Genomic DNA, 21,671 nt, shown 5'->3' on the forward strand with positions numbered 1-21,671 from the left:
CCTGCCTGGGGGCTCCCTGCTCCATCTCAGGTGGGTTCCTGTGGCTTGGCAGGGTGCAGGTGAGGACATGGGGTGGGAATTGTATCCGTGGGATGTTGGAGCTGTTCCTGGGTCTGACCCAGGGAAGAGCTGGGTCAGTGTGGCTGTGCCAGTTCAGGGGTGTTGGATGCTGTTGGGTGTTGTGCCAGTGGAGGTTTAGGATGGATATTTGGGAAGATTTCATCCCCACAAGGGCTGTGCAGCCCTGGCACAGCTGCCCAGGGCAGTTGTGGAGCCACCATGCCTGGAGGGGTGTAAAAGCCGTGTGGCTCTGGCACATGGGGACAAGTGGAATGGTTGGAGCTGCTGATCCTAGAGGGCTTTTCCAGCCTTACCCATTGTGGGATTGCTCCTGTCCCTGGTGGGGACATCCCAGCCTCCCCAAGCCCCAGGGTGGTGTCCCAGGCGTCAGGAGCTGGCTTGTGTGGAGGACCAGACCCCAGAACGGGCCCATTTCTGCTTTGGCTCATCTTTAAATACCACAGGGGTTCCCAGCATGGGAATTCATCTGACTCTTCCATTTGCACCAGGCCTGTGCAGTGCTTGCACAAAGGGGTGTGTGTGTGACTGAGGGGACTTCCACCCCAGCAGAGCAAGGAAATTCCCAGGAGAGTACAAACTGAGGTGAAGATCCTGTGAGTTCATGGAGCTGCTCTTCCCCCATTGCTGAGTTATTTGAATGGAAGGGAAATGTCAGCAGATTTATGGGTTTTTTTTAAAAAAAAAAGTCACTCCCACTTCACAGGTTACAGACTAGGAGCACATTGGGCAGCTTCTTCATCACTGGAACAAGAAAATTGGAGTCATTCTTTATTCCCCAGTAATTACAGGCATGTATTTTGAAATCTCCGTGTCTTTTCCATGCTGAATCGCCAGTGCAGACCTTCAGAGCAGGATTGAATTCAGCTGTGCTTGAAAGGGTCGGTCATTTGAGACTTCCAACATTAAAAGATCTTTGCAAATTAGTTTTGCTCTTGCCATGCTGAATTTGTTTGTGTAGAAAACCTCAGTAGATTTGGTATGTGCCTGTCTTTGAAGGGCTCTGCTTCAAAGGCTGCAGCTCTGGGTGTTTTATGTGCTGAGCTCTGCAGTCCCCCGAGCTCTGCTGCCTCGCTGGGAAGTGTCAGCTCATGTTAAACCTGCAGGAAGGAAAAGCTGAGCGTGGCTTTTCAAAGCTTTCAAGGAAACTGGATGCCCAGGGCTTATTCCTGTAGGAAACGGGTGCTGGAGCGGCGTGTGCTGGTGTGTGTCATTGCCACAGCCCCAAGAGTGGTTCTCTCCATGGCCCTTCCCTGGGGTGAGGGAAAGCTTCTGTGTGTTTGGAGAATTGGGGATACTTGGGCCCAGGAAATTCAGCTGAGATCTTGGCAGTGAGAACCAAACACAGGAGATTGAGTTGGACTGGAGCTGGTATTCAAACAAAGGTAAACAGTGAAAATAATATTGTGAAATTTCCTGATTCTTGGCTTGAAATCTGGTAGGTTTTTTTTTTTTCCAAAGAAATTGAATCTCAGAAGGGAAAATGGGAGAACCTGTCTCACATCCTGGACTTGTGAATGTTTAGATCAGGTCTGTCACCAAACAGGATTTGTTGGAGTGGGGCTGGAGCCCTTTCCCCTCCAGCCTGGTGTATCCATGCACATCCCAGCGGGCTGCACTGTGGAACTGATCGCTTTGAAACACAGAAACTGTGTAAAAAACCCCATAAAATGGAAGGTGCTAATGGAAGGGCTGAAGGCTGCCCCAGAGAGGGGCTGTCTGTGCCCAGACCAAGCTGTGGAAGTTTCTGTGAGTGCTTTGTCCACTGTGGGTTGCAGGGAAGGAGCTGCCCTGGCTGGGTGCATGCAGCAGGACCAGTGCAGGTTTAACTGAGGACAAACCAGGCAGCACCAGGACATTGCTGGGAGCCAGCAGATAATCCCAGCTCAGCCCCGGGCCAGATCGCTGGCGCTGCTTTCCCTGCTCTTCCCCCTTTGCTCCCTCTCATTGAGATTTCGACACAATATTATTTTAATCCCCATCCTGTCGCCCCTCCTCCTCCTCGCTGTGCCCTTCCCTGCAGGCTCTCTCCCCCCATGCAGGCTCAGAGCTCTCAATGAGAAGCAGCTGCTCCCAGAGCCCTTTCCCCTCGCAGCAGGGCCAGCCTGGCACCGCCTGGGTCGTGGCTGCCTGGCTCTCCCAGCCCACAGAGCTTCTCCTGCTGCCTCTGTCCTCTCTCAGTGGTGTTGGTACTCCTGGGATCTGGGGCTGCCTTTGGAGCCATCCCACCTTGGAGCATCCTGGGGTGGGCACAGGGAGCACCCAGGTTTGGGATGTGCCGTGGCACTGCCACCTCCAGCCATCGCAGCACGGCCCTGCTTGGATTAGAGGTTGTTGAATTTTGGCTTTATTTGTTTCTTGAGCTCTTCTGTGGGTCAGGCTGCCTCGGTGCACGTCCCTGGGGCTGAGTGTTTGGTGTGTGTTGAGCACAGGAAGCATTCCCTGGGGTTTGGAGTCATGTTTTCCACCCTGTTCAAACACCCAGGAAGGTTTTGGGGATCCAGGGGGTGCTGCCAAGGCAGGCAAGTGACTGAAATTGGTTCAGGCATTAACAACTCACATGTGCCAGCTGCAGTAGGTACCAAACTCCTCACATCAGCCTTCAGTGGCACAGGGCAGTGGTGAGGGTGGGCACAGGCTGGTTTAACAGGGATGGAGCATTTCTGGAGTGCCTGGGTGAGTGCAGCCACCTGAGGGAAGCAGCACAGGCTTATCTTGGAGCTTCTATTCCTTATTTCTCCTTTGAAGTTGTGCTTAATGCTTGTATCATGTGAATGACCTGAAGCAGTGTGTAGGGTGTATGAAGAGCAGGCAGCAGAAATGTTTTTCCAAAGCTGTGTCTTTATCCTGGATTAGTGGTGGCACGGGGGTGAGACTCTGGCTCCTGCTGTGAGTGGTGCAGTTGCACACACTGGAGGTTTGGTGGTCTCCAAACGCAAAGGCAGCAGTGAGTGTTGAATGCAGATCCACTCCCAGACTGGGAGCATCAGCTTGGATACTTTGGATTCATTCCCTGAGCTGTGATGCAGCAGACTGTGATGCAGAAAGAAATTCTCACCAATTCAGCATTTCACAGCTTCCAGAACAGAGTTTTTCTGACTAACTCAACCCAGCAGGTCCGTGAGAAAGGGGGAATGAGAAAACACTTCCCTACACATGCCAGAATTCCAGCGTGGCCCCTGGAGAGCTGTGGCCATGGCTGCCTTCCCCAGGTGCCACCCAGGCTGGTGGCACTCCCAGAGCTGGGGGAAATCCAGGCTGGCTCTTTGGAAATGCAGCAGCTCCAGCGCTCCCAGAGCGGTGCCCCTCTGTTGCAGTGAGGGCCTGGGTGTTTATTTGAGGGAAGAGCAGCTCAGCCAAACATCCTGCTCTCAAACTCAGAAAGATGCCTGCAGCTCTGCTTGTGTGCAGCCTCCAAGTGCTGGGCTCTGGGCATGGATGGGATTTGCAGGGAGGGTTTAGGCACAGCCTCCCCAGTTTTGGGGTTTCTGCTGCAGGGATTTCCTCATCATGGCACTGGAGAGCTGCAGCACAATTCCATCAAGATATCCAGTGTCAGGCAGGGAGCTGGATGTCCTGCAGGGCTCTGAAAGTCCCCTTCCCCAAGCGAGGTGTTGGAGCCCTGAGTTTTGAGTCAAAATAAAAATCAGTGGGAAGTGCCAAGTTTGGGGGGGGGAATCTTGGTTTTGGGTCAAAACCGCTGTGGTTTTGTTCCCCCCCTTGTTTCAATCCCAAGCACAGCCCTGCCAGAAACTTGGCTCAGCTTCCCCAGCAGAATTAGGGATGTATTTATGTTTCGGGGTTTGTCAGGAAACCTGAAACCAGGTGAGTTTGGCCAAGGCCAGGCTCTGGCTGGGACAGGGCTGCGAGGAGGAGCAGGACAGGGATGTGCCTCAGGGAGGGCACAACCAGGACTTATTTTTGTAGCCATTTCATAGCAACAGGGCTAAAATAGAGTTGTTGCTCTGCCTTCTCCATTGCACTGAAAGGAGACCCTTTTTCTGCTGAGCAGAGCCCCTGTGGTGGCTGGGATGGGGCTCTGGGTTGGTCCTTCAAGCTGCAGGAGAAATTTGTGGCAGCTCTTAGTTTTAACCATTGATTCTGAAATAATGGGCTCATGATAAGAGTTTTAACTTCACCCTGCCCTGCACAGCACAGCATTGTGCTTTTCCAGCCCCTGACATCCTTCAGTTGTGTAGGTGTAGCTTAATGCCACCACTTATACATCAATTCTGTGTCTGCAGGTAGAACACACCAATGTATTTATTCTCACAATCCATTTCTAGCTCCATTTCCTATCCAGAGTCACCAGGCAATGACACGTTGCCCTTAAGATTTGAATTCTCTTAGTGAGATGTTGTTTTTGCGTGTGATTAAAGAGCTAATAATGTTTTGGACCATTTTGATGGTGTTTGGGTAGCAATTCATGCACTTAATCTCAGAATAATACAGATGTCCATGTCTGAGATGGTTTTTTTAGATACTTAACTGCAGCCAACAGGGAGGAAGAGCCAGTTGAAGGGCACAATCCATCTTCTCTCTACAGAACAGGGCAGATAAGTTGTGTCCCCATCATTCCCTGCTGGGGAGTGCAGGTGGGGGGGTCTGGGCTTGTTCACACGGATTTGGGCTGCTGTGATTTATCCTCAGATCAGCTGAGCCAGCAGAGAGGATTTGGGTGGTTGTGAGCACTGGAAAAGAAAAGAAAAACCACTATTTTTAAAAGGGGAACTGTAGGATGTTGGCCACTGGAACAACCAGCAAGGTCCTCCCTGACTTCCCCCAGCACCATCTCCTGTTCGTGGCGGGTTGGGAGCGTGATGTCATGGGCAGAAAATAGCCCCTGTTGTTGTCAGAGTAAAAGTTGAATTTCTTGTAATCTCTGCCTGGGCTGCCAGCCCTTCCAGCCCTCCCTCAGCAGCAACCTGTGAGCACACCCCCAGCCCCTTCCTGATTGTTTTTCCAGCCCCATTACACAACAGCGCGTTTGTTTGGATTTGCAAATTGGTCCCGAGCAGTGTCAATAGCTGGAGATACACACAGAGGGGAATGGACTTTATTTGGGTTTTAGGGCCTTGGGAGTGAAGGGAGCCAAGATAAATAGGGAGTTTTATCCTGGGCCGTGTTAGCCAAACAGCCCTGGGAGCTCCTGGGGAGAGGTTCAGTGCAGAGCAGCAGGGATGGAACCGTCAGGGACCCCGGAGCGCCGGGCAGGACTCGCGGCTCATGAACGTCCCCTTGAGCCTGGGCTGTTGTTTTTGTTCCTTAATGATGGATTTACAAGGAAATAAGGACATCAGCAGCATGCTGGGTGACTGAGCCCAGTTATCTTCTGGCTTTGGAAACCACGCTTTGTTTGTTGAGCTCTGTCATAGGAGAAATTCAGATTTTCTTTCCTCTGCTACTGCTGCGTTGTCCTGCAGGAAAAACCTTGCCAGCATTTCCACTTTTAATTGGCTCGTGGCAGGTTTATCCCCATTTTTTCTGGATCTCTCTGCAGTTCCTCGAAGCTTTGTGGCAGAGCTGGGAGAGGCCAGGTCAGAGCTTCCTTGCATTGCTGGGCTGGAGCGTTGGGCTTGGTGGTTTCATGAGTTGTACCTCCCCAAAAAGCTCGAGGACTTCAGGTTTTCCTCTTCCTGGGTCTGTTTAAGGCACTGGTAGTGGAGCCTTGCTCTGTGTCCCCATGGGCAATTCTGACTTCATCACTGACAGCACCCTGGAGCAGCCTGAGGGCTGCTAAAAAGACAATTTGAACACCCAGGCCAATTTCTGTTGATTTTCAGCTAAGTACAACCACGGTGAAGTCAGTGGAGTTACTTTCAATTTCTGGTCAATATTTGGAGCAGAACCTGGCTGTGCCCATGTGCAGCATGGGAGGATTTATTTGAAAAAAAAAAAAAAAGAGGAAAATATGATGGGGGTTGGAGAACAAAGGGGGGTGGAGGATAAGACTCAGACTCCCTTGTTCTTCCTGATTTTTTACCGTCCGGAAAGAACTTTCCCTTTGGAAAGCAGGTTGCCTCAAGTGGCCCTGGTGGCTTGCTGAGGGCACTGGGTTATGACAATAAATAAAAGCCAACAGCACTTCTAGAAATGTGAGGAATGTGAAAATGTTTAAATGATTTAGTACCAGAAAACTTTATTTAAACATTTAATCGCAGAACACGCTTTCATCTTTAAAACATCAGTGTTTGAACTCCCATCCAAGTTCTTTCCAGACTTTCTATGTACTTCATCATATACAACAGCAAGCTGTGCTTTGCAGAGAGAATAAACTTCCAGTTCCCTGATTCCGTTTGTTGCTGTTGCCTCAGACGCACCTAAATTACAGTAGAGAAGCTGTTCTGGGGAAAAAAATGCTAAACATGTTATTTCCTATGTTAAATAAGGTCTCTTTTCTTTGAAGAATTGGAGCTGCTGGTGAGTGCTGTGTCCAAGCAAATCCCACAAAGCTGCAGTTTCCCTGTGGAAACCAGCCTGGATACAGATGTGTCCATCAGCACATGGGGGATTTTTCCCAGTGCAAGGGAATATTCACCTCTGGGGAGTTCATCTCCCCAAAAAGCACCAGGAGAGAGGCTGCCATGGCTGGGTGGCACTGGTTTGGACTGGTGAGGGCTGCAGCAGTGGGCTCTGACGAGTTGGGCTTGACTTCAAACCTTCCACAGGCACTGAAAAAAAAATCATTTCATTCTTAAAACGGATGAGCATTAGTGGATTGTTTGTGAATTACATAATTCTGGAGTGCAAGAGCTGTGCTTTGAAGAGGAAAAACCTCAGGGCTCCATGCACACCACCACCCAGCAGCCATCAATCCCCGATTGTTTTCGAGGGCAGCCACGCTGCAGTCACCCCGTAGCAATGACTCAGTGCACGTAAGCAGCTCCCTTTTGGGGTGAGCCCAGGGGATCAGCTTAGCAATGATTTTCCTGGGATTGTGACCTCAGGGCCCCTTGGGTGCAGCATTAGCATTGGAAATGTCCCTGTTTGTGTTCCTGAGCGTGCACGGCCAGGCCCTGCCGTGCTCTGCTGGGGAGATTTATGCTTCCTAAGTACATTGTAAAAGTTTTATAAAGTAGCTTAAATATTTACACAATAAGCATTTAAGGAAACAGTTATGCCTCTAAAGGAGCTGCTGATCCTTTGGGTCCATCAGACCATGGACATGAGGGTTTTTTAACTGTCTGACCTCCAGGAATTGCTTTTCTTTTCCACCTAACTGGTTTTAAGCAGGCAAACAAATGGAAACTCATACACATGAACCTATAAATAATGTTAATGACTGGCTTGTATCCTCAAAAGCCAGTAAATTTAGGAACACGCCGGCGAGCTGGCCCTTTGCTCACTGAAGGGTGGAAGGTGTAGCTGGGAGGATTCCTCCCCACAATCCCATCTATCCCTGCCCTCTGGCAGGGGGATCCATTCCCTGTGTCCTGTCCCTCCATCCCTTGTCCCCAGTCCCTCTCCAGCTCTCCTGGAGCCCCTTCAGGCCCTGCAAGGGCTCTGAGCTCTCCTGGAGCCTTCTCTTCTCCAGGGGAACATTCCCAGCTCTCCCACCCTGGATCCAAAGGGGCTCCAGCCCTTGGAGCATCTCCATGGCCTCCTCTAGAATTGCTCCAGCTCCATGTCCTTCTTTGCCTTGCACTTCCCCCAGCACAGCCACCTTGCTTCTGCTCCCAAATTTCCTCTTGCAAGGCTCCAACAATGCTGCATCTCCAGGGAGCTCCAAGGGGCCCATGCAGCCCCTTTTATTTCTTGCTTCATCCAGCACCAGGCTGTGACATTGCCTGGAATTCCCTCCTCAGGAGCTGCCCCATCCCTCTGTAAGGGTGGAATCCTGCTCTGGTTTGGGTGGGAAGGGACCTGTGAGGATCAGCAAGTCCAGCCCCCGTGGATGTGTTGAGGAAGGTTGGAGGGTCCAGAGCTGGAGCTTTGCTCAGTCTGCTCCAAGCAGAGCATCCCAGACCCCTTGGGTGACCTTTCCCTCTCGTTTCAGGCCAGCAGGGCATGGGGAGCCCTTGGCTGGGTGGGTGCTGAGCCCCCTCCCCAGCAGCACCCACCTCCCCTTCCCCTGAGCTTCCTGAGCCTCTCGGGGTTGGGTTTTTTCCTCCCGCTCGCACGGCAAACGGATGTTTAGATCCGAAAGGAAATGGGATTGCTGTTTGCTCGGCTCCTCCTGGAGCAAACAGCCCTTCAAAATAACTCCAGTGGCGTAAGTGCCAGGAAAAACAGCGAAGCCAAAACCTTGTAAGCAAATAATTGGCCTCTTTGTGAGAGGGCTCCTCTTCAGCTCCAAGTTTGCAGATCAGTGCTGCTCTTTTCACGTTTTGTTTTGAGGTTTTGCAATTCTTCTCAAAGCAAACAGATCCAGTATGTGCCAGATGGGTTTTACTGATCCCAGAGTGCTGCTTCCAGGTGATTCCCCTGGGACACGCAGAGCTTTTGGGTGGGAAATTGGAGTTACTGGAGCTGAATTCTGGAGCCCGGGTGCTGGGTGTTGGCCTGGAGGAGGTGGCCCTGAACGGTGCCCTCAGGGTGTCCTGTCCCTGTCCCTGCTCCTGCAGGGATGGCTCCTGCAGGGCCCTTGGCCGGGGCTGTGGGAAGAGCTCGGCTTCCCCACGCAGCCCAGCCCAGCCTGCCTGAGTCACCCCGGGCAGGGAAAGGCTCAGCAGGTTGGGAAAACCAGCTGGAAACTCCCTGCCTGCCCCAGGGCTCAGCTTTGCCCCACAGCTGCACCCTCCAGGTGGGAAAACGGGGCCAGGACCACCCTAAAACAGCGAGCCCAGAGGAGAACCAGGAGAGCTCCCTGGGGTGAGCACCTCAGGGGTTTCTTTGGGGTTCCTGCCACTCCTGTGGCACCCCAGAGGCTCGTGCAGGGGAGCAGGATGTGTTCAAAACACAGCAAGTGATGAAGTGTCACCCAGACTGAGCTGTTTCACAGCTCTGCAGCCATCTCATCCCAGATTTCAGCTGCTCAGCTTCCAGGGAAAGGGGTGGAAGGGGGGCTGCAGCCTCCCTGGGGTGTCCCTGAGCCCTCTTGGCTCTGAGGGATTTACAGACACCATCACCCACCAGCATCCAGGTGCTCCTGTGGTGGAAAATGCTGCATTTTTCAGGGTTGGTAGGTCTGACACAGAGGATGCAGGGGTGGCAGCTTGTCCTCCTCCCTCTTCATCTCCCTGTGGAAAAACTCGTTTGAGTGACGACTGCAGACACTGAGGTGAGGTACAGGGGGAACAGGTACTTTTTTTAAACTTCATTTTATTTTTTCCTTTGGAAATGCAGCCTCTCACAGCCATGCTGTCACAGTTAAAATAAGGTTTAAATTACAGGGCTGGCTGTGGCTTTTTCCCTTTCTTTCAGAATTTTTGCCAACTTGCAATTTACTTAATGAAATCCTGCTATTTCGTTTAACAGGGATATTTTTTGCAGATGTTGATTTAACCCAGCTTTATAAAATATGTGAACTGTGCAGTTTCTTTCCTATTTTTAACAATTAAAGATTCTAGTGCAGGACTTGACGGAGTTTATAACACCAATATCTGTTTGTACCATGTAGGAGTGGGTTTGGACAATGAGGCTTCCACATCATCCACAGCCCCATCGGATACAGTGTGAAATGCTGCAATAATGGGCAAAAATTACCCAAAGTGGGAATTTGTGTGAGCTTTGTGAATGTATTTCTGGAAAAGTATTCAACCCTGGTTTTACACCCAGTTATTCTTCAAGGTTTTTGCAGAGGGATTCTCTACATCCATGTGGATTCTTTATATGTGTGATATATATAGAATGAAATTAAAAAAGGGTCTGGTTCAGGCTGGTGACAAGCTGCCTTTTGAATGTGTAATGCCTGGTGTTTCCCCCAGTTTTTCTCACTTTATTTTTTAGAACGGATTTCCCGGAGGGAGGGGAGGAATCTGCTATTTCTCCTGCAGTGCTGAGCTGAGGGAGTGCAGTGTTGAACTCATTATCCCCAAGGATGCCTTCACGTGCTCCCTTAATCTCCCTGGCCTTGATGTACAAAGAGCCCGACCTGCTCCCCTTCCTCTCCTTCCCTTTCCCTCTCCATGGGAAGGTCATTTCTGTGCTGCTTCTTCTGCAGTTTCTGAGTTCAGCCTTTGCTTTCAGCCCCAAAACAGCTTGTGGAGGAGTTGCAGCCACAAACCCTGCATAGACCAGTCCTGAAAAGGTTATTTTTTTTAGCTTGAAAATGCAGTTCCACTGGCTGTGTCCTTGCTATAACTCACAGCATGGAGGGACAGGACACAGGGAATGGCTTCCCACTGCCAGAGGGCAGGGATGGATGGGATACTGGGGAGAAATTCTTCCCTGTCAGGCTGGGGAGGCTCTGGTACAGATTTTCCAGACAAGCTGTGGCGGCCCCTGGATCCCTGGAAGTGTCCAAAACCAGGCTGAACTGGGCTTGGAGCAACCTGGGATGGTGGAAGGTGTCCCTGCCCATGGCAGGGGTGGAATGGGATGAACTTAAAGCTCCCTTCCAACCCAAACCATTCTGTGATAACTCATTAATCCTTTTCTCCTAGAATATCCCAAGCAAAGCTGGAGTTGTCTGGGATTCATATTAGTGCAGCAGGACAGGATGTATTCCATGGAGTTCTCTGTGTATTTTGGCATTTTCCTATTCCCCCCCCCTTTTTTTTTTTAAAGAAACTGTGGTTTGTAGAAATGAAAACAAGTCCTTCTTGGCCAGGGAGGGTAATTGGTGTGAGTCACCTCCAGTCTCCGTGGTGAGGAATTTGGGAGATGACCCTGGGAGATGGGGACTTGCAGAGGTCTGGGCTGCAGTCATGCTCTTCAGTGATGGGGGTTTCATGCAAATACATTGATTTTCATCCCCCACCAGTTTTCTTGCTGTTGATCTGCACTTTAACAGGTTTTACAGTGCCGTTCCAGGGAATATAAAGATGTGACAGTCTGGCTCAATGATTTTAGAGCTACAGCTGTAACAATTCTACAATTCTTAGAAAAGATTTGATTGATCTTCAGGGATGGTCTTGTCCCAGGTTAGCAGAACTGGGTGCTCTGTGCACGCACTTCTCTGGGCTGCTGGTTTGTGGATTTGGCAGAGGAAGGGCCCCTCCATGCACACAGATGGCACAAGGGCTGTGTTTGTGGCACTCAGGGTGCTGCAGATCCTCCTGGAGATGCCAGCCCAGCATCCTCCCTGCTCCCCTGTGCATGTGAGGGACCGACCTTGGGGCTTAAATCCCGAGTTGCTGAAGTCATTGTTTAGTCTTTGCTTGAAGTGGGAGTCAGAGCCCGTGGATGCTGGCCACAAGCAGTGGTGAGTGGACCAGCTGCCTGCTTGGAGCAGGGCTGGGGCGGCCCCAGCACATGTTTACACACAATCCATGGAGCAGCTATCGGAAAATCTGGCGTGTGGGGGTGCCCACACAGCCCTGGGCACGTTGTAGGAGGGCAGGAGCCATCCCTGTGCTCCCTTCCACCTCTCCTGGTGGGATTCCTGCACCGGGCCCTTCTCATCCCTGCTCACCCCAATCCCATCCCAGCCCTTTCAATCCCTCCATCAGGCAGGAGCCCGAGACCTCCCCGTACAGGTTCAGCCTTTCAGCATGACCAGGTTGGCCAGCACACCAGAAGGATTTTCCTTGCAAAGGCCAGGCTGGCACCCAAAATCCTTTAATTCCCTGTAAAACCCCAGCAAATCCTCCACGAGCGGGGACTTGCAGGAGCCGTGGGCGTTGTGACAGCGGTGGCAGCCCCGCAGCCCTGGCTCCCTCTCGAGGTGCCTGCGCAGACAGAGAGGCTCGGGAGAGCTTTATCAGGAGCAGGATCTTGGCTTCTGGCCAGGCAGAGCAAAGCCTGAATTCCCATTCCTCTCACAGCCCCTGTCTGCTTCCCATATATGTGAGGGCACTGATACCAGGCTGGGGAAAAGCGCCTTTTTTTGGGGTTGCTGGGGAAGAATTATCAGATGAGGGGAAGATTCAGCTGGAGCCCTTTCGGAGAGAGGGGTGGGTTGGAATAGAGAACCCACAGCCTCTCTGGGGTCTGGGATGAGCCCTCTGGCACAGGGTTGGGTTCAAAGGCAGAGTTCCCAAGCTGAGGTCTCGCGTCTGCCTAGCACCAGACTCCACACCCAACTGGCCAAGGAGGAGCAAAGCAGCTCATTCCCAGTTTGTATGGAGGAAAGTATTTGTTGGGCTGCTGCTTGTGGCCCCCTCAGGGAGCCTCCTCTGTTGCAGGTTGTTTTCCAGGTTGGGGATGGTTTCCTAAAACTCTCTCAGTCCTTGATACTCCCGTGGAGCTGACGCTCAGTCTGCCCTTGAAGGTGTTGCTGTGGCTGCTGAGAAATCAGGGTGGCCTTGGGTTTTTTCAGCCCATTTGCTGCTCCTCACTTCACCTCTGGAAACCATTATTCTCAGGAGTAAATCCCGTGGAGGTGTGAGAGCAGGAAGAGGCTCTTGCTCCAGAGGGAATGGCTGGGACTGGAGCAGTGCAGGGTCTCAAAATCCGTCTGGTGGTGGTGTTTTGTTTGGTATGGCTTTGGTTTTCCTCCCAGCTCCACTCATTTCTGGTAGGAAACTAAAAATCTGCTGCAGCCGCAGCCTGCTCAGGGTCCTGTGTCCGGTGTGAGCTCTGGAGCCCAAAGTTCCCATTTCCCTGGTGTTTTGGGAGGTGGATTTTCTGTGATCAGCTGGGACATCTGAAGGTGGCCTCATGAAGGGGAAGCTGAGCGTTCCCCTCTGGAAATGGCAAGTTTGGGTTGTTCCTGGAGGGATCTGAGCTGTAATTTGGGGTTGGGCTGTGCAAGGAGGTGGTGATGGGCTGCCTGGCCTTTGCAGGACAGCCTTCCTGGTTTGGAGAGCTCAGTGCCCATGGATTGTCCAACAACTGGATATAAAAAGCAGCCAGTGCTGGGTCAGTGGTCCTGCTGCTGCTGGGGACACCCTGATGTTCTTGGGAAGTGTGGGAAATGAGGGAGGCTCAAGCAGCATCTCTGCAGCCTCCGCATGACATCCTCACCAACTCAGCCTCTGGCTTCAAAACCAGCTCCAGCACTCAGTGTCCCCTCCACCCTGGGAGAAGCCCCTTCCTTGGAGATCTTTTCCATCGTTAAGGATTGAGGATTAGTGCTGGTGTGAAGCAGCAGGGTTTGGTTTGGTGCAAGCACAGCCTCTGGCCCGTCCCCTGTGCTGAGGAGGTTCCCAGGCTGGGCTCCAGCGCCCAACGTGCTCTTTGCGAGCGGCGCGATGGAGGCGGGAAGGGGTGTTATTCCTGTTTCTCTTCTGAGGGACCTACTAATTAGTTTCTGCTTTTAAAAGGCTTTGAAGCGCTCAGCCGAAACTTCTCTGGGAGCGAAAACTATGATTATTTATATTTATCCCATTTTCCAGCGCCCCGGCCCCGCCGCGGCTCCGGCCGCTGGGAGGATTATCCCGCTGCCCCGGGGGAGGCTGACCGCACCCACAGCGACTCTGCCAAGCCAGAACGGCTTCCAAAGGCAGCGAGAGCCCAGGAGATCCCATTGGGCCGTCCCAGTCCTTGCCCATCCCACGGGATGTGGCTGGGGGTTCAGCCCCCGGATTGATGAGCAGCGGGAGCGGCGTGGGGAGAGGAGCCTTGGACATCACAGCTGTGGCTGGAAGGGAGTTCTGCCATCCTGTGATTTATGGGGTGATTTCTCCCAGATTCTCAGCGTTTTTCAGGCTCTGGGGGAACAAAAAAGGGACTGCACACGTGGTTGGGTGGAGGACCTGAAAATGTGTGAGTTCTCAAAGTGGGAAAAAAGGTGGTTTCCCCCTCATTTTTGTCCTGGCTTCCCTCACCCTGCTGCAGAGGGCACTTTTGGGAATGAACCTTCTCCCCTGTGAGTGGAGCTGGTGCCTTGCCAGGAGCAGGCAGAAGAAAAAGCCAATCCCAACCAGATGAGACACGGAAGATTTTGATCAAACCTCCGGATTTTACAGAAAATCAAACAGTGGGGACCTTCCCTCGCCCAACCTTTCCCCTGTGGTTTTCACCAGCTCATTTTTCTCCCCATTTTCCAGCTGGTTGGGGCACAGGGGTGGATGCTCAGGGAGATGCCAAGCACGACCCCAGGATTTTGCTGGGTTTGGGTTTATCCAGGGCTGGTTTCCAAGAGGGCAGAAGTCCCAGGCAGGCTGTGGTTGATGACAGCTCTGAGGCTCTCAGAAGTGGCAGCCAGCGTGGGCGGTGACGTTCGGGGCTCCTTTTGAAGCTGTATTTATATTGTTGTGTTCCCTGGACGTGCCAGGTGTAACGCAGGTACCTGGAGCTGGAAAAGCCATGGATGGGCCTGAAAGCTCTGAGCAAGACAGGCTGAGGTTAATGGAGACTGTTGGACTCAAAAACATTTTAAAAATATCACCTAAATCTCTGAAAACTTTGGCCTTCAGAAGGAACACATAAAAATGTCAGGGAAAAATACCCGAGTTGGGTTTTTCCAGTTTTCACCCTTGGCTGAAAAGCCCTTTCTAAAACAGGGGAGCTGGGGAGAAAAACAGTGCTAAAATACCTTAAAATCATGTTCTGGACTGTGGATTTAATGGCCAGGGAAGGTCCATTAGAAGCAAACTCCTTGAGTTTAGCTTAAAAATAAGCTAACTGATGATGACTTCCAAATTTCCGGGCAGAACTAAACATGGCATGTGTTTTGCTTTGAAGGATATAAAAAAAAATTAGCATGAGCTGATGATTTTGCAGAGTGATTTCTTTTATGCAGAGAAAATTGTTTTCATCCTCATTCTTGGCATTGGCTCCTTGTCCTGTGTTGCTTTTGTTTCTTGGGCTGCCATGGAAATGTCCCCCTTTCCCCCCAGGCCTCTCCACACACCTCTTGCCCCGGCTCTGGTGCTCGTCAGACCCTTTTTTTTGAACTGATTTAATTAATTAACCCAGCGCAAGTGTTCCTCGGAGTTAATCATCTCCTGGGTGAACAAATTAAATCTGCTGGAGGAGGAGGCTGGGGAGCAGCAGAGCTCTGCTCCAAGGGAAGGCCTGGAGGAGGAGGATGGTGGACATGGTGGTGGGGAGGGCTCTTCTCAGCTGTCTTCCCATGGTTTTTTGGGATAGAGGAGCTGAACTGGTGTCCATGGCTGCCCAACAGCCACATCCAGCACGAGGAATGGGCCTTGTGGGGGAGACCCGGCAGTGACAGCAGTGACACCAATTAATGACAACATAAAATCACATTCTTGTTTTGTAGTTGAGATGGAAGCTGAGCTGAATCCTTACATTCAGTGGAGTAAACCAGAAACCAACACCAATATCTGTTTGTACCGTGTGGGAGTGGGGTTAAATGATGAGGCTTCCACATCATCCACAGCCCCAGCAGAAACAGTGTGAAATGATGCAATAATGGGCAAAAATTACCCACCTGCCTTTTCCCCCCAGGAGCTCATTGTCCTGCTGTAACAGCACCTTCCCTGGAGAAACCAAGGAGCACTTAGGGAAGGGGACTGAAGTGTCCTGTCCTCACCAGGATTTTCACCTGGAGAAGCTCCTGCCCAGCCTCCTGTGTCTGTTCCCTGCTGGGGTTAGGATGTTGCCCTAAATACACACAGTGGGGCCAGCATTGGGGTGCTCCCGTGGTGGGACTGAGATGGGGTCCCCAACCCCTCCAAGGTGCCCTCAGGGTGTCACCCACAGCTCCCCTGAGGATGGGCAGCCAGCAGGGGCTGGTTTGTGTCCCCTGAGGGGCCCCCCATGCTGGGGACAGCCCCAGCCTCTCCCCAGCCCAAGGGGCCGTGCTGGGGTTGGTGCTGGTGGCAGGGGGGCTCTGGGGGGCACAGTGATGCATTCCAGCTGCAACTTGTAAGGCTGAGGTATTTTAAGTATATTGGCTTAAAGAAAATGGTTGTGAGCTTTGCTGGGGCAGATTGACAATTAATTTCTCTTTTTTTCTTTCTTTTCTTTCTTTTTTTTTTTTTGTTCTTTGTGGGGCCATAAAAATTCCATTTCTGCTGTGGAAAGTTTTAACCCTTCCTTACCCTGGCGCTTGTTTCCAGGGGTATTAATGGGGGATTATTTTAACTGATGGCTCCCCAGTGAACTGTTAATAGATTCTGGGGAAATGTGTGTGTTCTTTGTGCTGGGCTTTTTATCTGGACTGTGTTCACAGTGACCTGTGTATGGCTGTAACCTTCCTGCTTCCCTGCTCCTGTGTGTTGGGCAGTGTAAATACAGATCTGTGCTGTGGCAGAGGGGAGGAAAAAGACTGAGCATGGGTCTGATAGTCCAAAAGTGGAGTAAAAGTGAATGGAAAGGTGTTGAGGCAGGGAGTACCTGAGCTCCATGGCCAGTGGAGTGTGGAGCTGCCCTGTGACACAGGAGTACAGGAGGGAGGGACATGGAAACGGGGAGTGGTGGGAGGACTTTGGAATATCCTGCTTCATTTCCAGGTTGCCCAGATGTGCATTCAAGTCCCCATCACATCTGGAGAGTGCAGTGATTTATTTTTCATGTGCATGGTCTTCCATGGGCACCTCTTCAGTGTGTTCTGAGAAGATCTTCCTTGCAGCCGTGTATTGAGGGGGCCATTTGACCTGCTGGGAGGAGGTTTGGTGGCTTTGGAAAAGCCAAGCAGTGAATCAGAGCCGTTTGTTTCATGTGCTCCATGATCTGCCCATGTTTTCCATCCTGCTTTCAAGCGCAACATCAAGCAGTGGGACTGTGCAGCGTTTTGTTTTGGAAAAAAGCATCTTTCTTTTCTCTTTTAAAGCACTGCTTTGAACTTTACTGGCATAAAACGCTGTCAAATCACAAATAGTCTCAAACCTCAAGTTATTTTCTTTACCTCCACACTCTGCAGGGAATGACAGCAGCAGTGCTGCTAACGCCAGGAGGATTTACAGTGTTTGCTCTCTGCATTTATTCCCAGAGCCAGATTCCTTTTGCCTGAGCCATGCAGGAGCCTTTTCCCTTTAAATTCTGGGCTGGATTCTCCTATCTTGTTCCTTTATCTCTAATTGTTTGAATTCACTCTGGGATGTGCTGGGAGGCATGGAGGCATCACTGTGTGGAGGAGCAGTGGTGGAGGAGTAAACACAAGGCAGAGTTTCAGCCCCTCCATCTGATGGATGAAGGTGGCTTTGATGGAGGAGATAGCCCTGACGCCAGCCCCTCTGGAGCTGCTACAAGTTGTAGCTGCCTACAATGATAGTTGTTAAAAACCCCTCCTGTACCACTGCGGGACTCAAATATTTTCCTTTCTTCAAAAAGAACGCTAACAAGCCCGCCTCTGTTCCAGCAGAAGTGGGAGGGGGGGAAAAAAACAGAACAAAAAGTGGATTTTCTTGTCTGTGCATAAAGGGCAGCATGGAAAAAAAGAGGAGGGAAAAGTGGAATATTTATTTAAAAGGCAGAGGAGGAGGTGGTGGTGTGCCGGCCGCCCCTGCTCTCTGCAGAGTGGTAGTGGCTAATAGCTGGAGGCGAAACTAATACTTGGCAGGGGATGAGACACAGCACAGGCCCCCCTGATTTGGGGGCTTGCTGAAGTGCTTGTTTTATGTCAGGGCTGCGGGATGAGTTCATCTTTGCAGGAATTGGTTGAGTGCACTGGGAGATAAAAGGAGGGAGAGGAACCCACCGCAGCACGGGGAGCGCTGGGAGAGGGACCCTGCGACAGCTTCCTGCGGGCAAGGGCTGCTCAGATGAGCCTTGAGCTGTCCCCTGCTAGGGGGTCACTTCCCTCTGGGTCGCTTTTTTTGGATTTTAAAGACTTTCCTCTCCCTTGGCCAGAAGAAGTCGGTTGAAAGGAAACTTCTCCTTTCTTGAGGTGCTGTTACCTAAACTCACATCGTCGCCTGCTTGAAGGAGCACAGGAGTTCTCCAGGAGTGCTGTGAGCTGGCACTGCCAGGCAGGGGCTGTGGGATGGCAGAGATGAGGAGCTCACTGGCAGGGGATTGCATTCATGGATGGATGAAGTTCCTGCCTTAAGTTGCATGGAAATGCTTTTAATAAAGCTATTTCAAATGCATGTGAAAATCACCCATGTTTCCATGGATGCTTTTGCTTAGATATTTCCCAGTTCCTGGAAAGCAGAGATGGCACCAGGGCTGTTGGCACCTCCAGCAAAATATTTTTGTAGGATAGGCACCGTTTTCCTCCAGCTTTACTTTCCCCCCCCTTGTATATTAATTTGCACTAAACCATGAGAAACTTCTATTTAAATGTTTATTGCTGACTGTTCCCCTGATTAATGGAGCTGCTGGGGACACTGGAGGTTTGAAGTTGTCCCATCCTTAATCTGTAAGGGAAATGCAGGGGCTGAGCAGTAGTTTCTCAAAAATGTAATAACAAAACCAACATAGCTAATGGGCATGGAGGGCTTTGAGGAGGTTGGGAGGTTAAACAGATGCAGAGCTCAGTAATTGCTACCAGCCTCCAGCCCCGGCACATGAAAGGCTCTGAGCTGGTGTGTAGCCCCCAGATCACTTGAGTGGGACAACAGCAAAGTTCAGTGTTTGGGGAAAGCTTTGAGAAGGCATTGGGAGCATCTGTAGGATATCCCAGGGGAAAAATGACTGTGGAAACTGGATGCTGTGGAAGATGGATGGGGCCCTTAGCACCCTGGTTTAGTGGAATTTGTCCCAGTTGATGACAGAGGGATGGACTGAGATGGTGTCCCCCAAAATGTGACTTGTGGTGGGTGAAGGGGAAAAAACTGACATGGTCCCCCCAAATGTGACCTGTGGTGGGTGAAGGGGCTGCTTCAGGCTGATGAGCATTGCCCACAGCAAAGGGCATCCTGCTGCCTGCCCGCCTGCCCCATCACCCCCTCCCCCACGGCCCTCCCCTTAAATTTGTATAGTTACAACTCCAGTTAAACTCCAACAAAGCTGCTTAATTCAAAGCTGGTTAATGGGGAGGGGAGCCCGCTCTCCTCCGGGGTAATTTGAGCCTGAAAAGAAGCGGGACTGGAGGGCTGGGCCTGAAATCCGGTGTGTCAATGGGGGCTCTGGAGCAAAATAATGGCATCACCCCGCGGGCGAGTTAATGGGACATGATGGCACGGAGGCACCGGGGTCAGCAGGCCGCGGGCACGTGAGGGATTGTCAGGGAGCTTAATGCCGGCCACGGAGCACAGCCAGCCAGAGCAGAGCTCCTTGCTGGAAATTCCACGGCGGTTTTCCCTTAACCGGTGCGTTAGGAACAGGAACGATGTTCAGCAAGTGGTTAATTCGCCCTCTTTGGGGCTCCTTCTTTTCCTGTCTTCCTTCTGGAGACATCATAAATTCTGGAGGCATCATAGATTAAACAGATTTCTGGCAGCCTGCGTCCCTCCCGTCTTCCCTGAGTGTAATTCCTAGAAAGAAGAGACATCTCTCATTGTCTGGAGAGAGAGTTCCAGTGGGTTTTTAGAAGGACATGTATAGTTCATAGCAGCTACTCCCCCTTGGCATGAAACACTTCCTCAGATTTCATGTTCCCCGTGGGAACATCAGGGTCGCTGTCAGAGAATATTACACCGAGGAGACACCCAGCGGGTCACTCATCCAGGCACATCCTGGACATCCCCAGGGTCAGCTTGGCACAAGTTGGGCTTGAAAGGTGGGGTTACAGGGGTGCTGGGGAGCCACCAGGCTCAGGATACCAGGACAGTGTCTGTATCAGCTCCAGTGGGAGGAGTGCAAATATCCTGAGGACACGCAGGCCCAGCTGTGGATGCAGGGTTGGACATTAAATGGAGAGAGAGATGTGCTGAGCTCATGGGAGATGGTGGGTGTTCTCTGGGGTCTCCATCCTGGGCTTGAGCCACCAGTCTTGGTGGTATTTGACACAACTGAAGACAGGATTTGGGTTGAGCACAAGCTTTGGGTTGAAGACGGACTTTGGGTTGAGCACACATTTTTGGATTGAGTACACACTTTGAGTAAAACAGAACTTTTGAGGTGAACGCAAATTTTGGGTTAAATACAAGTTTGGGTTGAACGCAAATACAGGGTTGAACATGAAGTTTGTGTCGAACACAAGTTTTGGATTGAGCACCATGTTTGGGTTGAACACAGATTTGGGAAGAGCACAGAATTTGTGTTGAACAGAAGTTTTGGGTTGAGCACAGGTTTTGGGCTGAGCATGAACTTCAGGTTAAATACAAGTTTAGGTTGAATGTGGAGTTTGTGTTGAACACAAGTTTTAGGTTGAGCATGAACTTTGAGTTAAATTCCAGCTTTGGCTTGAACACGGGTTTTGAGTTGAGTGTGAAATTTGTGTTGAGCACAAGTTTTGGGTTGAGCACCGTCTTTTGGGTTGAACATGAAATTTGTGTTGAACGCAAGGGCTGAGTTGAGCGCAAGTTCAAGTTCTCACGGAGCAGAGCTGATGGGCGTGAGGAGCTGTTTCCCAGGCTCCACCCCTGTGGTTCCCCAGGTGAATCCCAGCACTCCTGACTCCCTCTCTGTCCCCACAGATGCCAGCACGTCGCCCGATGCCGTGAAGAGGAGCCATTGGTGCAACGTGGCCTACTGGGAGCACCGGACGCGCGTGGGCCGCCTCTACACAGTGTACGAACAGTCTGTCAGTATCTTCTACGACCTACCTCAAGGAAACGGCTTCTGCCTCGGACAGCTAAACCTGGACAACAGGAGCGAGACTGTGAGAAGGACTCGAAGTAAAATCGGCTACGGGATTTTACTGAGCAAGGAACCGGACGGGGTGTGGGCCTACAACCGCAGCGAGCATCCCATCTTCGTCAACTCCCCGACACTGGACATCCCCAACTGCAGGACTCTGATCGTGCGCAAGGTGATGCCGGGCTACTCCATCAAGGTGTTTGACTATGAGAAATCCTGCCTGCTGCAGCACACGGCCGAGCTGGATTATGCAGACGGGCCCTACGACCCCAACAGCGTCCGGATCAGCTTCGCCAAGGGCTGGGGGCCTTGTTATTCCAGACAGTTCATCACGTCATGTCCGTGTTGGCTGGAGATCTTACTCAGCAACAACCGGTAACCCTCCGAGGAAAGGAAAACATCAACGGCAACAAAACACACACACACAAAAAGAAAAAAAAAAAGAAAAAAAAAAAAGACACAGACTATCCCAAATATCATCTACCTAGATTTAATATAAAGTTTTATATATTATATGAAAATATATATTATACTTGTAATTATGGAGTCATTTTTACAATGTAATTATTTATGTATGGTGCAATGTGTATATGGACAAAAAACAGAAAATGCACTTTGGCTTATATAATTCTTTCAATACAGATTTTTAAAAAAAAGAAAAAAACAACAAAAATTATACAGCAAAAATAGGAGAAAGCCCTAATTTTGATGTATGGTTTTTTGAAAAATTATTAATACCCAGACAAAAAGCTAATACCAGTCACTCATTGATAATAAAGTATTCGCATTATGGGGGGGGATTTGTCTTTTTTCTTCCCCCCCCAGCTGAAGTTGGCAGCAGTCAGGGGGGTTCCAGGGGGCAGCTGCTGTCTCCCATCTCAGCCAGGACCCTGGAAAAGCAATAAATGAGTTGGAAGGCTGCAGCTGGCTCCAAGAGGAGGGTGAGTGAGGCCAGTTGGAGTGCCAGGGAGCACTGGGAGGAGGTGAGAGGAAGATCTGTAGTTCTTCTCACC

The 21,671-nt window shown here is 51.0% G+C and overlaps 1 protein-coding gene across 1 annotated transcript in view; it reads left to right on the forward strand.

Annotated features, from left to right (window-relative positions):
* Positions 1 to 21,450, forward strand: part of SMAD6 (SMAD family member 6) — a gene marked incomplete at its 5' end in the record, with an annotated part of 36,440 nt that extends 14,990 nt beyond the window's left edge. Inside the window, one exon of the mRNA XM_005424246.3 lies at positions 20,496 to 21,450. Within this exon, the coding sequence (XP_005424303.2) occupies positions 20,496 to 21,037 (542 nt within the window). The remainder of the gene's footprint in view (positions 1 to 20,495) is intronic.
* Between the last annotated feature and the right edge of the window lie 221 nt (positions 21,451 to 21,671).

This window comes from Geospiza fortis, unplaced genomic scaffold, assembly GCF_000277835.1.
Source record: "Geospiza fortis unplaced genomic scaffold, GeoFor_1.0 scaffold2, whole genome shotgun sequence".
Taxonomy (NCBI): Eukaryota; Metazoa; Chordata; class Aves; order Passeriformes; family Thraupidae; genus Geospiza; species Geospiza fortis.